General features: G+C 38.6%; 2 protein-coding genes across 2 annotated transcripts; both read right to left on the reverse strand.

Moving 5' to 3' along the window:
• Positions 1–28: 28 nt before the first annotated feature.
• Positions 29–5,154, reverse strand: LOC117301511. Its single transcript, XM_033785534.1, has 5 exons — positions 5,064–5,154; positions 4,469–4,608; positions 2,435–2,491; positions 886–1,044; positions 29–525 (listed from the first exon to the last, which is right to left on the reverse strand). The coding sequence occupies exons 3-5, from the start codon at positions 2,487–2,489 to the stop codon at positions 182–184; spliced, it is 558 nt and encodes a 185-aa protein (XP_033641425.1). The 5' UTR covers positions 2,490–2,491; positions 4,469–4,608; positions 5,064–5,154; the 3' UTR covers positions 29–181.
• A 2,399-nt stretch (positions 5,155–7,553) lies between these two features.
• On the reverse strand, positions 7,554–11,666 carry LOC117301495. The gene is made up of 4 exons (XM_033785516.1): positions 11,457–11,666; positions 10,400–10,458; positions 9,362–9,508; positions 7,554–8,811 (listed from the first exon to the last, which is right to left on the reverse strand). Exons 2-4 carry the CDS (start codon positions 10,443–10,445, stop codon positions 8,531–8,533), a joined length of 474 nt encoding a protein of 157 aa, XP_033641407.1. The 5' UTR covers positions 10,446–10,458; positions 11,457–11,666; the 3' UTR covers positions 7,554–8,530.
• Between the last annotated feature and the right edge of the window lie 6,131 nt (positions 11,667–17,797).

Here is a 17,797-nt window from a genome sequence, read left to right on the forward strand (position 1 = left end):
TTCATAACAAACGGTTTCAGACGCTTTTCAAAGACCAACTCGACCGATCTGACACTGGACACCTTTGGTAATTTGTCATAGACCAGTTATTCTCACTTGGTGTCTTCCCAACATGCATAGAAATATCACAATCATGTGAAAACTTGGGCTGAATTGGTCATCGAAGTTGCAAGGTTGGGTGCTATATGATGTGATTAACAATAGTGGCCACTGGAAGGATTAGCAACAGCGACATCATCGGTCTGAGACTGCCAACTCCTCCAAAGTATGGCGATGCCTCGGGTTTAATACTTTCAGCAGTAGCGTAGGTACTGCTGTAGTTACACCCATTCGTTTGGTTGCAGTAACACTGTGTACCTTGTATGGATTCGGCCACACTCTCTAACACAATACCATTAAGATCATATCCACTTCGGGCATCGCTTAAATGATAGCAAGAGGCATTTGGTGGTGCGAGGACAGTGGCCCAAGACAGGCAACTCTTTATCTCGCCAACCTGTGTAGTAGTTCGAACGGCCAAAATACCTGCAACAATAAACGTATAGGAAAATACAACCTGTGATTGCAAACTGCTTTACCAACCAAAAGGATAAATTAATATAAATGTACAAAATAGTAAGTGGCCTGAAGTCTTGACCTGGGCCCAACTTCATAAAGCCGTGTCAGTGTTGTCACAAATAGATACCAAGAGAATCAATTTAACACCCAAGTTTTTGCAGTGTAGGTGGCAGCCGACTTTCAGGCAAATATCTATTGATTAACGTAGCTAGTTCTGAGCATGCGCATATTGCCTGGATTTACCTTGAGAGTCTGCTGCCACCTAGCGTCTCAAAGGTCCTCTATTATAATCACACTGGATTTCAAGCTAGTGTTCATCACACATACCTTGCTGAGCCAATGCCACAATTCCTTGAAATGACATACAGTAAGTTTTGTAGCCTTCCACCAAGACGCACTCATCTAATTTAGAATGCTCGGTGAGGGCGCTACAGTTTGGGCCGGTGTCATCAAAGTCGTTACAATAGTAACACTCCAATGCCATACCTATTACAAGACGAAAAACACAACCCCCAAAGCTAGAGTTACTAACAAAACCATTGACAAGATAGGGAGACCACTAACATACACTGAAAAATGTTACAGAATTGGTAAGAAACAAAAATCGTGAAGATCACAGATTTACATGAAGCTCACATGGTCTTATGATGATGCTAGTGAAGACATTCCTTGAAATACTTCTGTCTGAAATGTCTGAATTTGATGAGAAATAAATAATCTAACTTCGCGTTTGGAGTTTATCGCTCAGTGAGCGTTTTATTCATTTTCATTTTGGCATCAATGCAATGCAAAATTTCAATCGGTTTTTCACTATTCTCTCGTTACCTAGACTTGTGGACAAGTCGTTAAATCGGCCCCACGCGCTGAGATAGTGGTCTCGCGAGATCACTGCTCTCGCGCGAACTGATGGCTCCCCGATTTCGACTCCTCATTAATAACTATCTCAGCGCGTGGGGCCGATTTAACGACTTGTCCACAAGTCTACTCGTTACCCAGATGGCCGATCGATCTCAAACTTCTACAGGTTTGTCCGTCTATGTATATGGTGGGTTACATAAAGTGCTTACACTGCCGACAACTGTTTTATTAGCAAAAACCCATTCTGTAACGTTCCTTTAAGAGATTGACAAAATGGGGCCTACTAATAGGAGACTTTCCAACGCTAGGTGGCAGCAGACATACCGGGTAAATTTCCATTGTTTACGTAGTTCTGAACATGCGCATAATTCTGAGAACAATGGATTTACCCGGTAAGTCTGCTGCCCTCTATCGTCCCAGAAAGTCTCCCATTGAAGGTATTTTGAAAAACTTGCAGGATAACTTCTTATTATTTTTTCAAAGATTAATTTCACATTTTTTAGTCCTAATTGGTCTGACTTATTGATTTACTGTTGATTCTCCAATGCATTATTAGTAATTTCACTTGTGAATTTTTAACAATAGAAAGTACAGACATTACTAATAAAACAACCAGGAAGGAGAAAATTGAAAGACGGAAAGAAAATGAATGAATAGACATTGGTATTTCCTTGAAGTATAGATGATGTGACCTGTGACATCACATGTTTACAAAAGAGCCACACAGAGCTTGGACTTCCTGCAGGCACGATTTGTACACAGCTCAATGGAAGAAAACATAAAATCTTAGATTTTATGGAGATTGCACAAAGTCTAACTCTTATCAACTTTTGATATGATGAAAGGGGCACATCTCAAAACTTGTCCAGCTTTCACAACTCTTGGTTTTGTGTTGAAATTAGGATACACAATTTTAACTTTCCCATATGACCAGTGTAGTATCTTGCCTGCCAGAATACTCAAAGAATGTACAAGGTCACACTTATTTTAAACAAAGTTCACATGGTCTTTAGCTTACCTTTCAATGTAGATAAAGCTATGATGCAGAAAGCTACATGCAGCAACTTTACCATTCCTGAAACCAGACATACAAATAAAATAATATCAAAATAGCTATAATAGTAACAAGAATAAGAATCAAGAATGTAATATGATAATAGGCCTACACAAATACACACAAAACTAAAAAATGAAAACCACAAAGTTGAAAGTATGTAGACCTATTTCCTTTAAAGGCAGTGGACACAATTGGTAATTACTCAAAATAATTATTAGCATAGAACCTTTCTTGGTGACGAGTAATGGGGAGAGGTTGATGGTATAAAACATTGTGAGAAACGGCTCCCTCTGAAGTGCCATAGTTTTCGAGAAAGAAGTAATTTTCCACGAATTTGTTTGATTTCGAGACCTCAGATTTAGATCTTGAGGTCTCGAAATCAACCATCTAAACGCACACAACCTCGTGTGACCGGGGTGTTTTTTCTTTCATTATTATCTCGCAACTTCGATGACCGATTGAGCTCAAATTTTCACAGGTTTGTTATTTTAAGCATATGTTGAGACACACCAACTGTGAAGGCTAGTCTTTGACAATTACAAATAGTGTCCACTGCGCCTTTAAAGGAACACGTTGCCCTGGATCGGTCGAGTTGGTCTTTGAAAAGCGTTTGTAACCGTTTGTTATAAAATGCATATGGTGTGAAAGATATTTAAAAAGTAGAATACAATGGTCCATACACATTTGCCTCGAAGTTGCGTGGTTTTCCCTTTACTCTGCGAACTACGGTCGGCCATTTATGGGAGTCAAAAAGACTCCCATAAATGGGCGACCGTGTTTGTCGACGAGGTAACAGGAAAACCACGCAATTTTGAGTGATCCTTGTGTGAATCTTTATATTCTACTTTTAAAATATCTTTCCAATCATGCATTTTATAACAAACGGTTACAAACGCTTTTCAAAGACCAACTCGACCGATCCAAGGCAACGTGCTCCAAAACAAGGCTAAAAGCCACTCTAGAAAACATAGCCATGGCTCTTTTTACACGGTATTTGACGCTTGAGAATATTAATAAAAAGTTTGAGTAACCTCGTTCCCCCGCTGTATATTTTACAACACAGACTAGTCCGCTGTCTCAAGGGAGTTCCCCCCATCTCGTCCATAAACGGGCCTTAAGGGCCAATAACACTGCAGCGATAACGAAAACAACACTGATCACGACGCAAAGAGAACGCATGCATACTATTGGTTGAATTGCTCCACGCAGAATACGCACACGCTCATTCAACCAATAGAATGCGTCGTGATCGTCATCGTTTTCGTTATCGCTGCAGTATGACTCAGCCTTAAGTCTGCCGTGTAGATTTCATATTATTCACTACCTCCTGTAGACTAAGGGCAAAACAAAAAAGTACATAAACTGGGCAAGAGTCTGTATAGTATTATGGTGTCGATTGACACACCTGGGCCCAATTTCATAGAGCTGCTAAGCACAAAAAATTGCTAAGCATGAATTTTCCTCCTAGATAAAAACAGGATCACCAGCCCAATTTTCATTTGTTGCATAGTGCTTGTTACTGGTATTCAGCTTTTGTTTGCTTATCCTGAAAATCACATGGAAATAATTTGGTTGGTAAACCTGTTTTTTATCAAGGAAGAAATTTCATCCTAAGCAAATTTTTGTGCTTAGCAGCTCTATGAAATTGGGCCCTGACCCCACCGGGTAAATTTTCACGGGCCCGGCAGCCCTGGCATCATTGTGAAATACATTCTACATTTCCATAATATTGAAGACTGTTGCATTGTTTTCAGTTAGGTTTAATATCCCTCTCATGACTACCGCGAAAAGCACTTTCAGTTGTCAAAATTACAGGGTTGTTAAATAAAAAAATTGACTCTTTGCGCACTTGAATGATTTAGGGAATTTTTATTTTCCTTTTTAAAATTTGTTGTCCTTCTGTGGATGTTTTCATCTGCTTAAATGTTGTAACAGTGTACAACATTATTATTATAATAAAAATGAGTTCAAACAATCAATAAATTTACAACTTACTGTTTTATGTCCCCGATCCAAACAAATTCGCAACTTAAAACAAACTTGGACAGAATCTCCCGTGGTGTTCGCTCTGACGACTAATGTCGGTGTTGTCCAGTGTACATCAACCCGTTGACATGAACAAAATCACGGCGTCTCTTTGTGGTTGCAAAGTACAAGAGACGGAACTAAAGTTTACATTACGTTCTTAATTTAGATTGAAAGAGATAGAAAACCAAGAACAATGATTATACTTTCCAGAGAGTGAAACACTTTCTAGTGTTTATTTTTGACCGAAATTGCGTCAATGAACCGAAACGGATTTTTGATTTGTACTTTGATAACTGGATATTCAATGCCTCATTGACGTAGGCCTACTAAAAGTTTGATTTCAAAAATAACAAACTCGCAAACCAAACCAAGCGAAGACCATACTATGCCATGAAGGAGGAACCCGACCTCGTTCACAGAGGTGGGACGATATCACAACGCCACGGCTGCACCGCCACTGCTGGGTCACTGGCAGCGCGATTAATAAGGGAATCAATGTGTGGTGAAGAGGTATTTAACTAGTGGTTTAATCCAAACGAGGTCTGGTTCTTGATAATTTTACCGAGACGAAGTATTTCTCATAAGATTTTACAACGACAGGTGACTTGTAGAATCTGCCTTGATGAGTCTACGTTAATCCCCTTTCAAAAGAACCTTTGACCTCCCATTAATTTCACATGGGGATTCGCCATCAAATCCTATAAACATGTATACATCACTGATCTATATAAACTAGATATCAGTGGTAACCATATAAAACTACTATGCAGGTAGGCCATATATACAAACATTACAGTGTACACCGCAAGCATGTAGCTGACAAACAGTGGACCAATCAAAACATGAACATGTTACTTCCGTCACTGTACGTTTATCCAATGAAATCATTGTATCCAATGAAGTCATTTTGGTCACGGTAGAACCGGCACATGGCCTTATCTTTGAGGATAAAGACTGGGAACGAGTCTAAACCCCTCTTTGACCTGTACACGAGGGCGCCCTACTAAAATGACGTCAAGAGAGATCTATAGGGGTACTTGGGCTACCAGTCCCCCCCCCCCCGCCCGCACCTTCTTCATCTCAGGAAGAAATACATAATGTTCCGTAATAGGGAATGGATCATTGCACCAAGTCTCATTTTAAAGAGGAATACAAATGTCAAATTCAATTAATTTGTGCTTTTCCAGTAGATAGAGTCCTCATATGAGCGGGGAATTTGTTTTCTAACACAAGTTTCTAATTTCACGTTAAAAGCACTGATTTGGGAATATAGCCGTTCTTTTTTAATATCTCCATAGGACTAGTCCTAAGTTAGAACTAGTCCTAACTCTATGTGAAATCGACCCCTGGATACATTGGTCATTCAACCAGTATCCAAACATGCATAAAATAGCAAACCTCAAGAGACTTCTTCAGAGTATCGGTTGATTTATTGGAAGAACAGCATACACTTATTTCTAACAAAACACAAGATATTTATTTTATATAGGGTAGAATAAAAATAATGTTAATTGTTTATAGCCATGAAAATTATCGAGATTTACTTTAGCAGATTATCCATGAACTCTAAAAACCATTTGTAGTAAATTCAACACTTTTGTGGCTAACTGTTTTTGTCAACCGAGATTAGATAACTATACGACATAAATCCAAAACAAAAACAGGTAGCCACAATATTTGTTACATTGTTACACACAAAATAGTGTTGGTTTTGTTGGACACAAAACAAAGGAAGGCTTTGCATTAATTATAATTCATAAATACCTCAGACAGTTTCGCTATTCCTATTGGTGGAGAGCGCGTCACGTGGGTCGGTATAAACCTTTGTTTAAGACCGGTAAGAAGTGTTGAAACATGGGCGTGACACGCGAGCTTGCACCTGTTCTTATAAGACAGTTTCTTCATTCCTATTGGCCGAGAGCAACGGCTGAAACAATTGTGCCACATCACGCGATACGCGCGACGGCACAGCATTCCCTTATAAGGAGTTGTTTACCCGAGGGCGGCGGAGGGCGTTACCATTTCATAGCTGGAGGGGTGTTGTGTTGAAAGAAATCATTAAACAACTATAATTTTTGCATTTATTTTACTTTTTGACCAAAAAGTGTTGATGTTTTTGACCGAAAAGGTATTTAGGAATGGGAATCAAAGTGTGTTGAATCGGTTTTCAACTAGTGGTTTAAGCCCGCCGAGGCCTGGTTCTTGATAATTCACCTCGACTTCGTCTCGATAAAATTATCAAGAACCAGGCCTCGTTGGGATTAAACCACTAGTTGAAAACCTCTTCACCACACATTGAATCCCTTAATGAAAGTCTGCAGACAACTTGAATTTTTGTTAAAACATGATTGTTAATACGCGGCTTCTTTATCAAAAAATATGGACAGCATTGTGGATGCGTTTTATATCGCATCAGTGGATAATATCAATTCCTTGTTTACATGCTTGGGCCCAATTTCACAGAGTTACTTAAGCATACAAAATAGCTAAGCATACAACAATATGCTTACCAGAATAAGGTTACCAGCTAAAGTACCTTATCAAGTGTACAATTTGTGGATGGTATCCTGCTAATTTCTGCTCAGCAGACAATAATTGATGAGCAGCTCTATGAAATTGGGCCCGTTTTGGAAAATGAGCAAGATTACAAACTGGGAAAGCTGGAATTTCCGGTACATCTAAAAGTTATAGCAGTGCGCATGAACGACTTTAAAGGCAGTGGACACTATTGGTCATTACTCAAAATGTTTACCATAATAATCCTTTCTTGATTACAAGTAATTGGGAGAGATTGATAGTATAAAACATTGTGAGAAACAGCTCCCTCTGATGTGACGTAGTTTTCGAGAAAGAAGTAATTTTCCACGAATTTGATTTCGAGACCTCAGATTTAGAAATTGAGGTCTCGAAATCAAGCATCTGAAAGCACACAACTTTGTGTGACCATGGTGCGCCAAGGGCGTTTTTTCTTTCATTAAACATCTCGCAACTTCGAAGACCGATTGAGCTCAAATTTTCACAGGTTTGTTATTGTATTCATATGCTGAGATACACTAACTGTGAAGACTAGTCGTTGACAAGTACCAATGGTGTCCAGTGTCTTTAAAGCATTATACATGTACACAATACACAATCTGTATCCTCTTATATAGAATTTAACACGAAGTTTATCAAACTTCAATGGCGTATGGTCAAGTCCTAAAGGTGCACCCCACTCAATAAGTAGAAAACAGAGTGCGAGATCATTATATTTTTTTGTGTAGGCCCTCAAAATCAAAAGACAGATTTAAGAGACCCCCCCCCCCAAAAAAAGGGATTCAGTGTAAAACAGTTTCCCAATTATTATCGCCTGGGGGTTGTTGACTTCCAACTTGATGTGTGTTGGATGATATTGGTCCCTAAAAGTTGTACACCTATTCACTAAGCAAAATTTACGGACAGTTTTCAAGATTGATGCTTGGATTTGGAAAAATTACACTTGCACTGGTGTTTTGACTTGGAGTGGAATAACTTGATGGGCCCAGGGACGCTGCATACTAAATTTATCAGTAGATCAATGTTCAAGAGTAAATGAATAGTTGTTTCTTTAGTGTAAAAAGCTGTGAGACTTCAAAGAATTGTTGGTGTATTCTTGAGTATTTAGCATCTTACACTGTATGCTTAGGACCTTGCAAGTCATACGATGCAACTTTTACAGCCAACTTGGAGGCAACCAACTGCAGTGCATGCTACAGGACCACTTTGGTAGCACATGAGTAAATTTTCAAACAATGTCTTATTATTATCAACAAGAGAAGTACCCGAACAATGAAATGTATATGGCTTTTCTTCTTGGAGATTGCCTGTAACTGGTTGCCTGTAAATTGTCTCGTGTGACATGGCCCCTGGTAAAAATGCCTAACAATCACAACGCACAGATTTGGATGCAGGGCGTACAGACTTGGCCAGATGATCAACCTTCTTTTGACCTATAAGTAAAGGCGCCCTACTTGAGATCATGCATAAAGGTATTTACAGTGGGGTGAACCCCTAATTAATAAACTTCACTGCGGCGACCAGTGACGCAACGATCGACCACAGCGCCACCATCGGCCGCACGGAGCCATTGCAGCCATTATAATCATTGCAGAGACAAAGAGTTGCATTATCTTTTGTGACGTAGGTCTCCAGTTTCTGCTCAGTGCCGACGAGTATCCCATTCACTTCTGTCCGATTGAACGGTATACACTGTCGACCTTGCAGCTTGAGTTTGTCGATGTGTGAGCAGCTCTTCCTGCGCAGGCTTCGTTGAATTTCCAAAGCACCGGACACTAAAAAATAAAAGAGACAGCTCTTATATAGCGCTATTCCAAAACATTAGCATTGCGCTTCACAATCAAACCAAAAACAACATTAGCAATAATGTACTAGAATAAATAGGTTTTGAGCGTTTGGAATCATCAACTTTTGGTGGTAATTGGTTCCAGAGAGACGACATGTTGAAGTCTTCTAATGAATATTTGAGTGAGCCCTTTCTCCAAACTCTTTTATTTATAGGTAACCGTTTCTCAAAATGTGTTATACTTTCAACAGCTTTCCATTGCTCGTTACCAAGTAAGTTTAAATAAAATACTTGAATTGAATTCGAGACCTCAGCTGAGGTCAAGCATGAAAAGTAAACAACTTGTGCGACAAGGATGCACTTGTTTTTTCTTCCATTATTCTCTCGCAACTCCGACGACCAATTGAGTTCAAAGTTTCACAGGTTTGTTATTTAATTGTGCATATGTTGGGATACACCTAGTGAGAAGACTGGTCTTTGACAATATTACCAAAGGTGCCCAGTGCCTGTAAGTACTGACCACGGTATTCATGGTTTACCATTTTCCGTTCCATCCAGAGAATCGCAGTACGGATCCCCTTCAGTGGATTTTGGGCACTCCGTTAGTACACCTTCTTTGATGACGTCATCACAATCGGGCTCATTCGAGAGTAAGTCATCGCACTGATAGCATTTCAACGCATTGCCTGGACAAGAGAAAAATGGGGAAAAAATAACACCATCAAATTGCTTTATTGATGCAGAAACACCCAAAAGATATCCAAATGCCTTTGTCACTTGGGCAACTTTAACAGATAACTCTGTGCAACCAATTGCAGTGCATGCCCACAGGACCCACTTTGGTAACACAGGAGTAATTTTTCGAATTAATTTGTCTGATAACGATCCCCTAGAAAACTAATAAATGAACACTGAATTGCAATGGCTTTTCTTCTTGGAAATATCCTCGCGTGAAATGGCCCTCAGAAATTATTGCAATTAAAAGTATAGATGCAGAATGCGCGTCTACACAGTACCACGTACGTAATCACCTTTGACCTTCATCATGTCCTTCACGGTGCTGGAGATTCTCAGTTAATTTCGACGTACATGTGTATACACATAAAGCCAGTACCTGTCCTTAAAGGCAGTGGTCACTATTGGTAATTATTAAAATAATTATTATCATTAAACCTTTCTTGATTACGAGTAATAGGGAGAGGTTGATGGTATAAAACAATGTGAGAAACAGCTCCCTCTGAAGTGACGTAGTTTTCGAGAAAGAAATAATGTTCATCGAATTTGATTTCGAGACCTCAGATTTAGAATTTGAAGTCTCGAAATCAAGCATCTGAAAGCACACAACTTCGTGTGACCATGGTGCAACAAGGGTGTTTTTTCTTTCATTAATATCTCGCAAGTTCGACGACAGATTGAGCTCAAACTTTCACAGGTTTGTTATTTTATGCATATGTGGAGATACACCAACTGTGATAATTACCAATAGTGCCCAGTGTCTTTAAGGGGACCAGACTAGCACACGCTTGTCGCTGAAAAACAGGCGAACATGGAAACTACCTAAAATAAAGTGTTCTTACCTTTACTTATTGAAAGAACAACGAGGACAAAAATCAGGCGGGTCATTATGAACTTCGCTCTGAAACAGACAACAATAAACAAAGTTATTAAATTCATAAAAGAATAACAACATACAATGTACATTTATAAAGCGCCAAGGTGTTATGAAAATCCTCACATGCTTTACAATTTAGCAATAATACAAGTTTGCGGAAACGTTTCTACTCAGAATGATACGTATTTGCATCCTCCCTCTCTATCTCTATAAAACCACATTCTTTAGAAGTCTCCCGAGTTCCAAAAAAGCTCCTCCATCAAGCAACACATGTTCTCTAAAGAACATAACCTACCTGGCAAGCAGATACCCCTGGCAAGCAGAACGCTCCGGGGATCACCTCGGGAGTCATAGTTTTAACCATAGCACTCGAAGCAGTCAATGTTTGTATAATACCTCACCATGCGATGCCTCAAATCCCATATAAAAGGGAATTATTTCTCATTACTCGCAAAATGTAAAAGAGTGAAAAACACCACTCTTTACATTTCGAGTTGTCCCTCAAATGGCTCTTTAAAAATAGTGATGGTTAGTTCACTCTTTAAGAGGGGTTTTACTCCAGGACAGAGTGAAACATCCCCCCAAAAGATGCAAACTTCAATCTAAAAGAGAGGAAGGCCACTCGAAAAAGAGTTGTCCCTCATATGGCTCTTCAAAGAGTGCTTTTTTACTCTTTTGCATTAGAGAGTATATTGGTATACATTGTCAACAGCTGTAGTGCTTATTACAAAATCATTTTTTTAAAGGTATTATTGTTGTTGAGTAATAAATAACCTCCCTTTATAAACATGTACTATTATTGTTATTATTATTATTATTATTATCCATGGTTTATAAAAAAACATTCAAATTAGTTGCCATAGGCAAAATTACATTGAATTTACAGATAAAACAATAAAATTACAGACAAATCAAAATTAGGTTTGACATTAAAACAAGGGGGCATAAAAAGTACACATGAATTCAACTAGGCGAGATGAGCAGAAAAATGTTTCTGCAAAAACGAACACAAACAAACTTACTTTTCCAGAGTTTCCAACACTTGCAAGAATGGTGCAAAAAGTGGTAGGCGGTTTGGTTCTGCCGGGTCTTCACTTGTTTGCTGGCTGGAGCAACAATGAAACAACTCATGCCATAACTTCACGGCCGATCACGCGCTCACAGTCTTGAAAGTAAAACTTTTCTGGTCCCAAAATATTTAGTTTTTAAGATAACACAACACACGAAACAAGAACAAGGAAGTTCGTTCTTGAAGATCACTTTGATAAGTATTTGTTTTGCCACGAAGGACTGAACATTTATCTTAAAGATACACTACATGTTCCACTTTTTTTCTCACAAGAAAAGAAAGCAAAAAATGAGCGAGCATGAAGTTTAGATGTTGTTTTTTGAAACACGATACGAGACCATCATTTTCTAACCCAAGTTGAAATGGAATGGATCCTGTAAAAGAAGAACAAGTTCTGAGAAAATGTATCTGTTTCGACGACGTTTTCTGTTTTTCTTTTTACAAAGGGCAACGTAACTCTGTATTATCGTTGGTAGTTTCAGGGGAGTTTCTATGCACCAAGGGTGAGAGTCGTTGCTGACAAAAATGTTTTCAAGGCATTATTTGTAATTACTCAAAATAATTGTTGGCATAAAAACTTACTTGGTAACGAGCAATGGAGAGAGCTGTTGATAATATAAAACATTGTGAGAAACGGCTCCCTCTGAAGTAACATAGTTTCCGAGAAAGAGGTAATTTCTCACTCAATAAGACTTCAGGCATGAAGCCTTTTATTATGCATCTCAAAGCAGACAAAATTATTCGCTTGCAACTTCGATGACCAATTGAGCCAAAATTTTCACATATTTCAGATCAGTTCCAACTGAAGGTAACAACAGACAACTGGAAGAATTTCCACACACATAAACAGCAAATTACATAGCAATATGAACAGCTTTTTTATTTCATTTCTTTCACTAATTTCTAGAGATAGGAGATATTTTTCGAAATCACTTCATTTTCAAACCATCCACTAACGATAACTGTTCAATGGGACTGTGTGACGCCATGCTCACAGCAGGGTCAAGTTTTAATAGAGCTGCTTAAGCAGATTGCTTAGCAGATGTCTGCTAAGCAGAAATGAGCAGGATACCAGCCACAAATTGCACACGTGACATGTAGTTGGTAACCTTATTCTGGTAAGCATACATTTGGTTGTGCTTGGCTACTTCTTTTGCTTAAGCAGCTCTACTGTGCAGACGTGCAAGTGTCTTGCGTTAACCGAAACTTAGGAACTCCCATTATAAATGTGTGCGATGTTGGGGGTCCAACATAGTACGTACAGGACTTGCAAATTCATCTAAAAACTCAGGGTGTTGTCATGGCAAAGAAACAAGAGCTGCCACAACAATTGCTCAGAAAAACACATTAGTTTGATACCCTTTCTTTTAGAATTTACTTTGAAAAACAAAATTTTCAGTGGTGGCCAGTAAATACACCAAGCCAACAACAATCATAACTGCGTACAAATTTACAACCCATCAAAACTGACTGGAAAAAAAGGTTTAGTATTGCTCAGCCCAATCTGCTTACCGCCGAATTCTGCGCTTACGATCATCATTTTCTGCTTGCTGGGTAAGCGCCTAATTTCTAACCAATAGTTGTGATAACGAAGAGCGCCCAGTAATGTGGAATAAGCACGCATACAAGCAAAAAAATTCCCTGCTTAGTGCTTATACATGAAATACGCTTGACGTAAGCACAGGATTCACTGCTTCCGTAAGCGCCGGTTCTTTGATTATGATAAGCAGAGCAGGAAATTGAGCCAAGGGGCCAATTTCATAGAGCTGCTAAGCACAAAGATTTGCTTAGCATAACATTTCTTCCTTGATAAAACAGGATTACCAACCAAATTTACAGTTGTTGCATACTGCTTGTAATCCTGTTTTTAACAAGGCAATAATTTCATGCTAAGCAAAGTTTTGTGCTTAGCAGCTCTACGAAATTGGTCCCTGGTATTGATCGTATAGTCTTTCCTTCAAGACTAATTTTAGTTGGTATCCCATGTCAAAATCGAACGAATCAATTACCCTTTCTTAAGAAAAGAAACCAACTTTAAATAACATTGTTGTGCTTTTCACGATTCATTATATTTACCCACTAACATATACTTTACATTGATTGAATTATTTTAAATAGTTTTTTTTCTAGTACTCATTTACAATCTGTTTAGAGATTTTAATCATATAAAAACCCCAAACGACATTCGGTTCATAGTTCTAATACATACAGCTCTTATACACAGCAAAACGCCCATAACAATAATTGACATCTATAAAAAATAAAATAAAAAAAAAACGGAGAAAACAAACCAGAGTTAAGAATACCCCCTTTTTTAAAGACTGCTTAAAATAAAAACAACCGCAATTGCCATTGATTGAATTTTTAAAATAAAACCACAGAAGATAGTACTATAATAATAATACAAGGTAGGCTCGTTGGTTCCCTTCACAGTAATTCCCAAACACAAACCTTTGCTGAATCTTTCTTAATTTATCAATTACTATCTTGTCGTAAAAACTTATTTTGTTTTTGTCGTACACTGAATCCACATCACACTGTCTCAGGTATTTACATGTTTTTCTTCTACGATAACAGAAACATGCCAATTATAAACACTTGCTTCCTCAAATTGATCAGAAAATGGGAGACGTTGAGGCCAAAGATTGCAGCAGACTTACCAGGTAAATTTCCATTGTTGACATAGTTCTGAGCATGCCCACATAACCGAGAACAATGGATTTTACCTGGTAAGTCTGCTGCCACCACGCGTCACAAAAGTCTCCCATTAAATGAACAATGTGTTGAAAAAAATGTAGAAAGACTTTTCAACTAATATATTGAAGGCAAACATAACAAAAGATTTATAAGATTGTAATAAGACTAGAAAGATGGAAGCAACATGAGTGGAAAAATGATACTTAAAAAGAGAATTTAAAAACATTTTAGCACCTGTTACAAGATAAAATATAAACTTGCTAATAAAAGAGGTGGGTTAGAAGGAATGAAAAAATTCAATATAAAGCACCCAAACTTTTTAAATTTAGTTTCTCAAGATTTTCTGTCCTTATTCGGAAATAGGCTGTGGAAAGCCAGGTGTTATCAAAAACTGGGACGCGTCAAAGTGTGTTTTTTACTACAAAGGTAAAACCAAGCACCAATCAATTTTTTTTACCCAAATGCTTGAAAATATAACAGGCTTGAGTGATGTACAGACATAAAAGTGAGGTCAGTTTCATATTGGACATTGACATATAGCGAATATGTATGTTGCTTTTTCGATATTGAACATTGGACATTCACACAGATTTGTACTGTGAATGTCTACATTGATATTGGACATAATTATTGTTGTGCAAGGTAGAAATTCACAGTACAAAGCGATGTGAATGTCCAATATCAGATATCGATGTACAAGGTGAACATTCACTGCATAAACCTATGTGAAAGTCTAATTGTCCAATATTGAATAAGCAACATTGATATTCACTGTACAAACCTATTTTAAATACCCAATTTCCAATATCCATAAAAGCAACATTGATATTCACTGTACAAACCTTTGTGAATTTTCAATGTCCAATATCAAACTAAATTTATTGCCATTGTACAGACTCTAGATTTAAGTCATTCATTCGGTGATTGATAAGCTTTTGCTACAACGACATGACCTTTGAACCTGTGTGCAGTTAGTCTTCGCTTCAAGGCGCCAAACCAAAGAAACCTCAACTTCTTAACTCTGAACTGACTGTGATAAATGAGTCGTTCACTTAACCACTTAAACAGCAGTTGATTACCGCAGAGTACGCCTGCCTAATTAATTAAAGTGTCGTTACTCGGTAATTAAATCTTTTATCTCTGTGATGGAGAGACAAAGAAGAGAAATCTAACAGGGAAGGTCCTCGCTTTAATTCACTCCGTAATTTAATTTCTCGTCTGGATTGCAGACCTCCCAAGCCAATGGGCCATATTTTTGACCGCGTGAGGGCGCTCTCAATCACTTCCGGGGGTATATTCATTCATACGCAAAACAGTTTTTAAAGATTGGAACACATTATAACCACAGACATCTAATCCATCACAGACAATAAGACTTTAAAAGGAGCCGTTATAATCCACCTCTAAAGCAAATTGAAACTACGGCGCAACAAAAGTGACAGAACGCCTATTAATTTGTGCAGGGCGAATCGCGTGTACCCCCGGAAGTGATCAAAATACTATTTATAGCGCCCCCGCGCGGTCAAAAATAAGGGGCATTGGGATAGTTCTAGAGCTTATTAATTCATTAGGCCAGAGCGAAAGCACCTCAGAGCAGGTCTGGAATTATCTGGAGGCCATGGTCTCCGTTGCCCTGGTCTTGTCCTTGGTGCCCTTCAAAATTTTCCCATAGACTTTAAAGATTTCCAATGGAAGTGCCCTTTGCAAAATGAAATGGGCCCTGCCTTTTAAAGATGAAAATGCTTAACTGCTTAACACTGATTATTTATGCTTAGCAGAATCGGAAGTTACCAGTGAATTTTCATTAGATTAGTACTGCTTCTATGTGGTCCCCTGCAAATTTTCACCAAGTGTAATACACTTGCTTAGTAAAAATCTGCCAAAGGCAAGCCATTCATAGCTCCTTGCAAAATACATTGTTGGGTGTCCAGACTCGCAATCCCATGAGAGTTCATAAAGTTATTAGGACCCTGACTATTTTTCCTCAGGCCTTATTTTCACAAGGGGGATAGCTCCCTAGGTTCCTGAAGTTTTTTCTTAACCAAACACCTTAACACGTTTTATCTGAGTGGCCAATTCAAGTTTTTTCAAATCACACAAATTCTCAGAAACTTAAGGGGTTTACCTTTATGAATTGTACCATTAAACGGGCTGTGCGGTCATGATTATTTGCCACTTGCACAAATCCTCCATGTGTGTCAAGAGCCTTGACTTCATGCACAGGCTTGTATGCTTTGTCTTTGAAAGGGCAAGCGCACCAAGGCATTTTTGGCTCATGCGTGTGCGTACTCCACATTACTAGGCATTCTATGCTTACACAGCCAGTGCAGATGTTCGCCACTTGCCGTGAAAGCGGAAAATGGTGATCGTAAACGCAGAATTCGGCGGTAAGCAGAGCCATGAAACTGGGCCCTGCTTTGATCATGACAACACAGCCCCTTTAATAGTTAGGACCCTATCAAGGTCACCAAGACTTCTATATATAACTCTGAGAACTAGAGGGCCCCACTGGTGATGCTTCTTGTACAGGACCGTAAGTAGACAAACGACCCATTCTGCCCGCGCGTCGAATATAAAGTATGCGTTTTAATTTGTGTCTATTGAATGCTGACGCGATGCTGTTTTGTCAACTTACAAAATGGTTGCACAAACACACGCTGTGCGAAGCCTGGTTTGTCAACTAAGAAAATGGCCGCATGCGCGTATGCCAGGTCGCGTATATAGGCCAGTACGCCCTCTCGTTCTTATATATAACTCTATGGTTTAACTACACACACAATTTTTTTAATTGATTCAACCTTCATGTATTTACAAGCTTGAAATAAATGACATACAACAAACTCATAGACAATATATTCCCAACCAAGTTAATTATGTCTTGTCTTGAGTTTGAAGGACATTCAGGACACAATACTGCACTACAATCTTTTTAAGTGAAGATAATTTGAAGGATTCAACATCTTGAAGAAAAAGTAAACAATTTGCCACATGCAACCTGATTTGATTTATTTTAAAGGCACTAGACACTTTTGGTAACGACTCAAATTAGTTAGCATTTATAAGATCTTTACTTGGTAACAAGCAACTGAGCGCTGTTGATAGTATAAAACATTGTGAAAAACGGCTCCCTCTGAAGTAAAGTTGTTTTTGAGAAAGAGGGAATTTTTCACTAAAATATTTGAGTTTGAAAAATAGGCATCTGAAAACACACACATGAGTGCAACAAGGGTGTCTTTTCTTTCATTATTCTCTTGCAAACTCGACAACCGATTAAACCCAGTGAGAATACTGGTCTTTGACAATTACCAAATGTGTCCAGTGCCTTAAAGGCTATCCGTGGTGGAAAATACTACATGTAAAGTGAGGTTTGCAGTGACACCGTGTATAAATCTCTTTTGTGAGTAGTGGTGGCTCTGAGAAGTGCTGGCTTGTACTGCTCGACGTTTTGGTCAGTGTGCTCGGACCGTCTTCTGAAGAAGAATGCTGAAAGACGATCTGACCACACTGATCGAAACGTCAAGCATCAAAACGGGCTCTTGTGAGAGCCACCACTCACAAAAAAAGTTATTTTTACATGATGCCACCGCAAACCTTAAA

Source organism: Asterias rubens, chromosome 17, assembly GCF_902459465.1.
Source record: "Asterias rubens chromosome 17, eAstRub1.3, whole genome shotgun sequence".
Lineage (NCBI taxonomy): Eukaryota > Metazoa > Echinodermata > Asteroidea > Forcipulatida > Asteriidae > Asterias > Asterias rubens.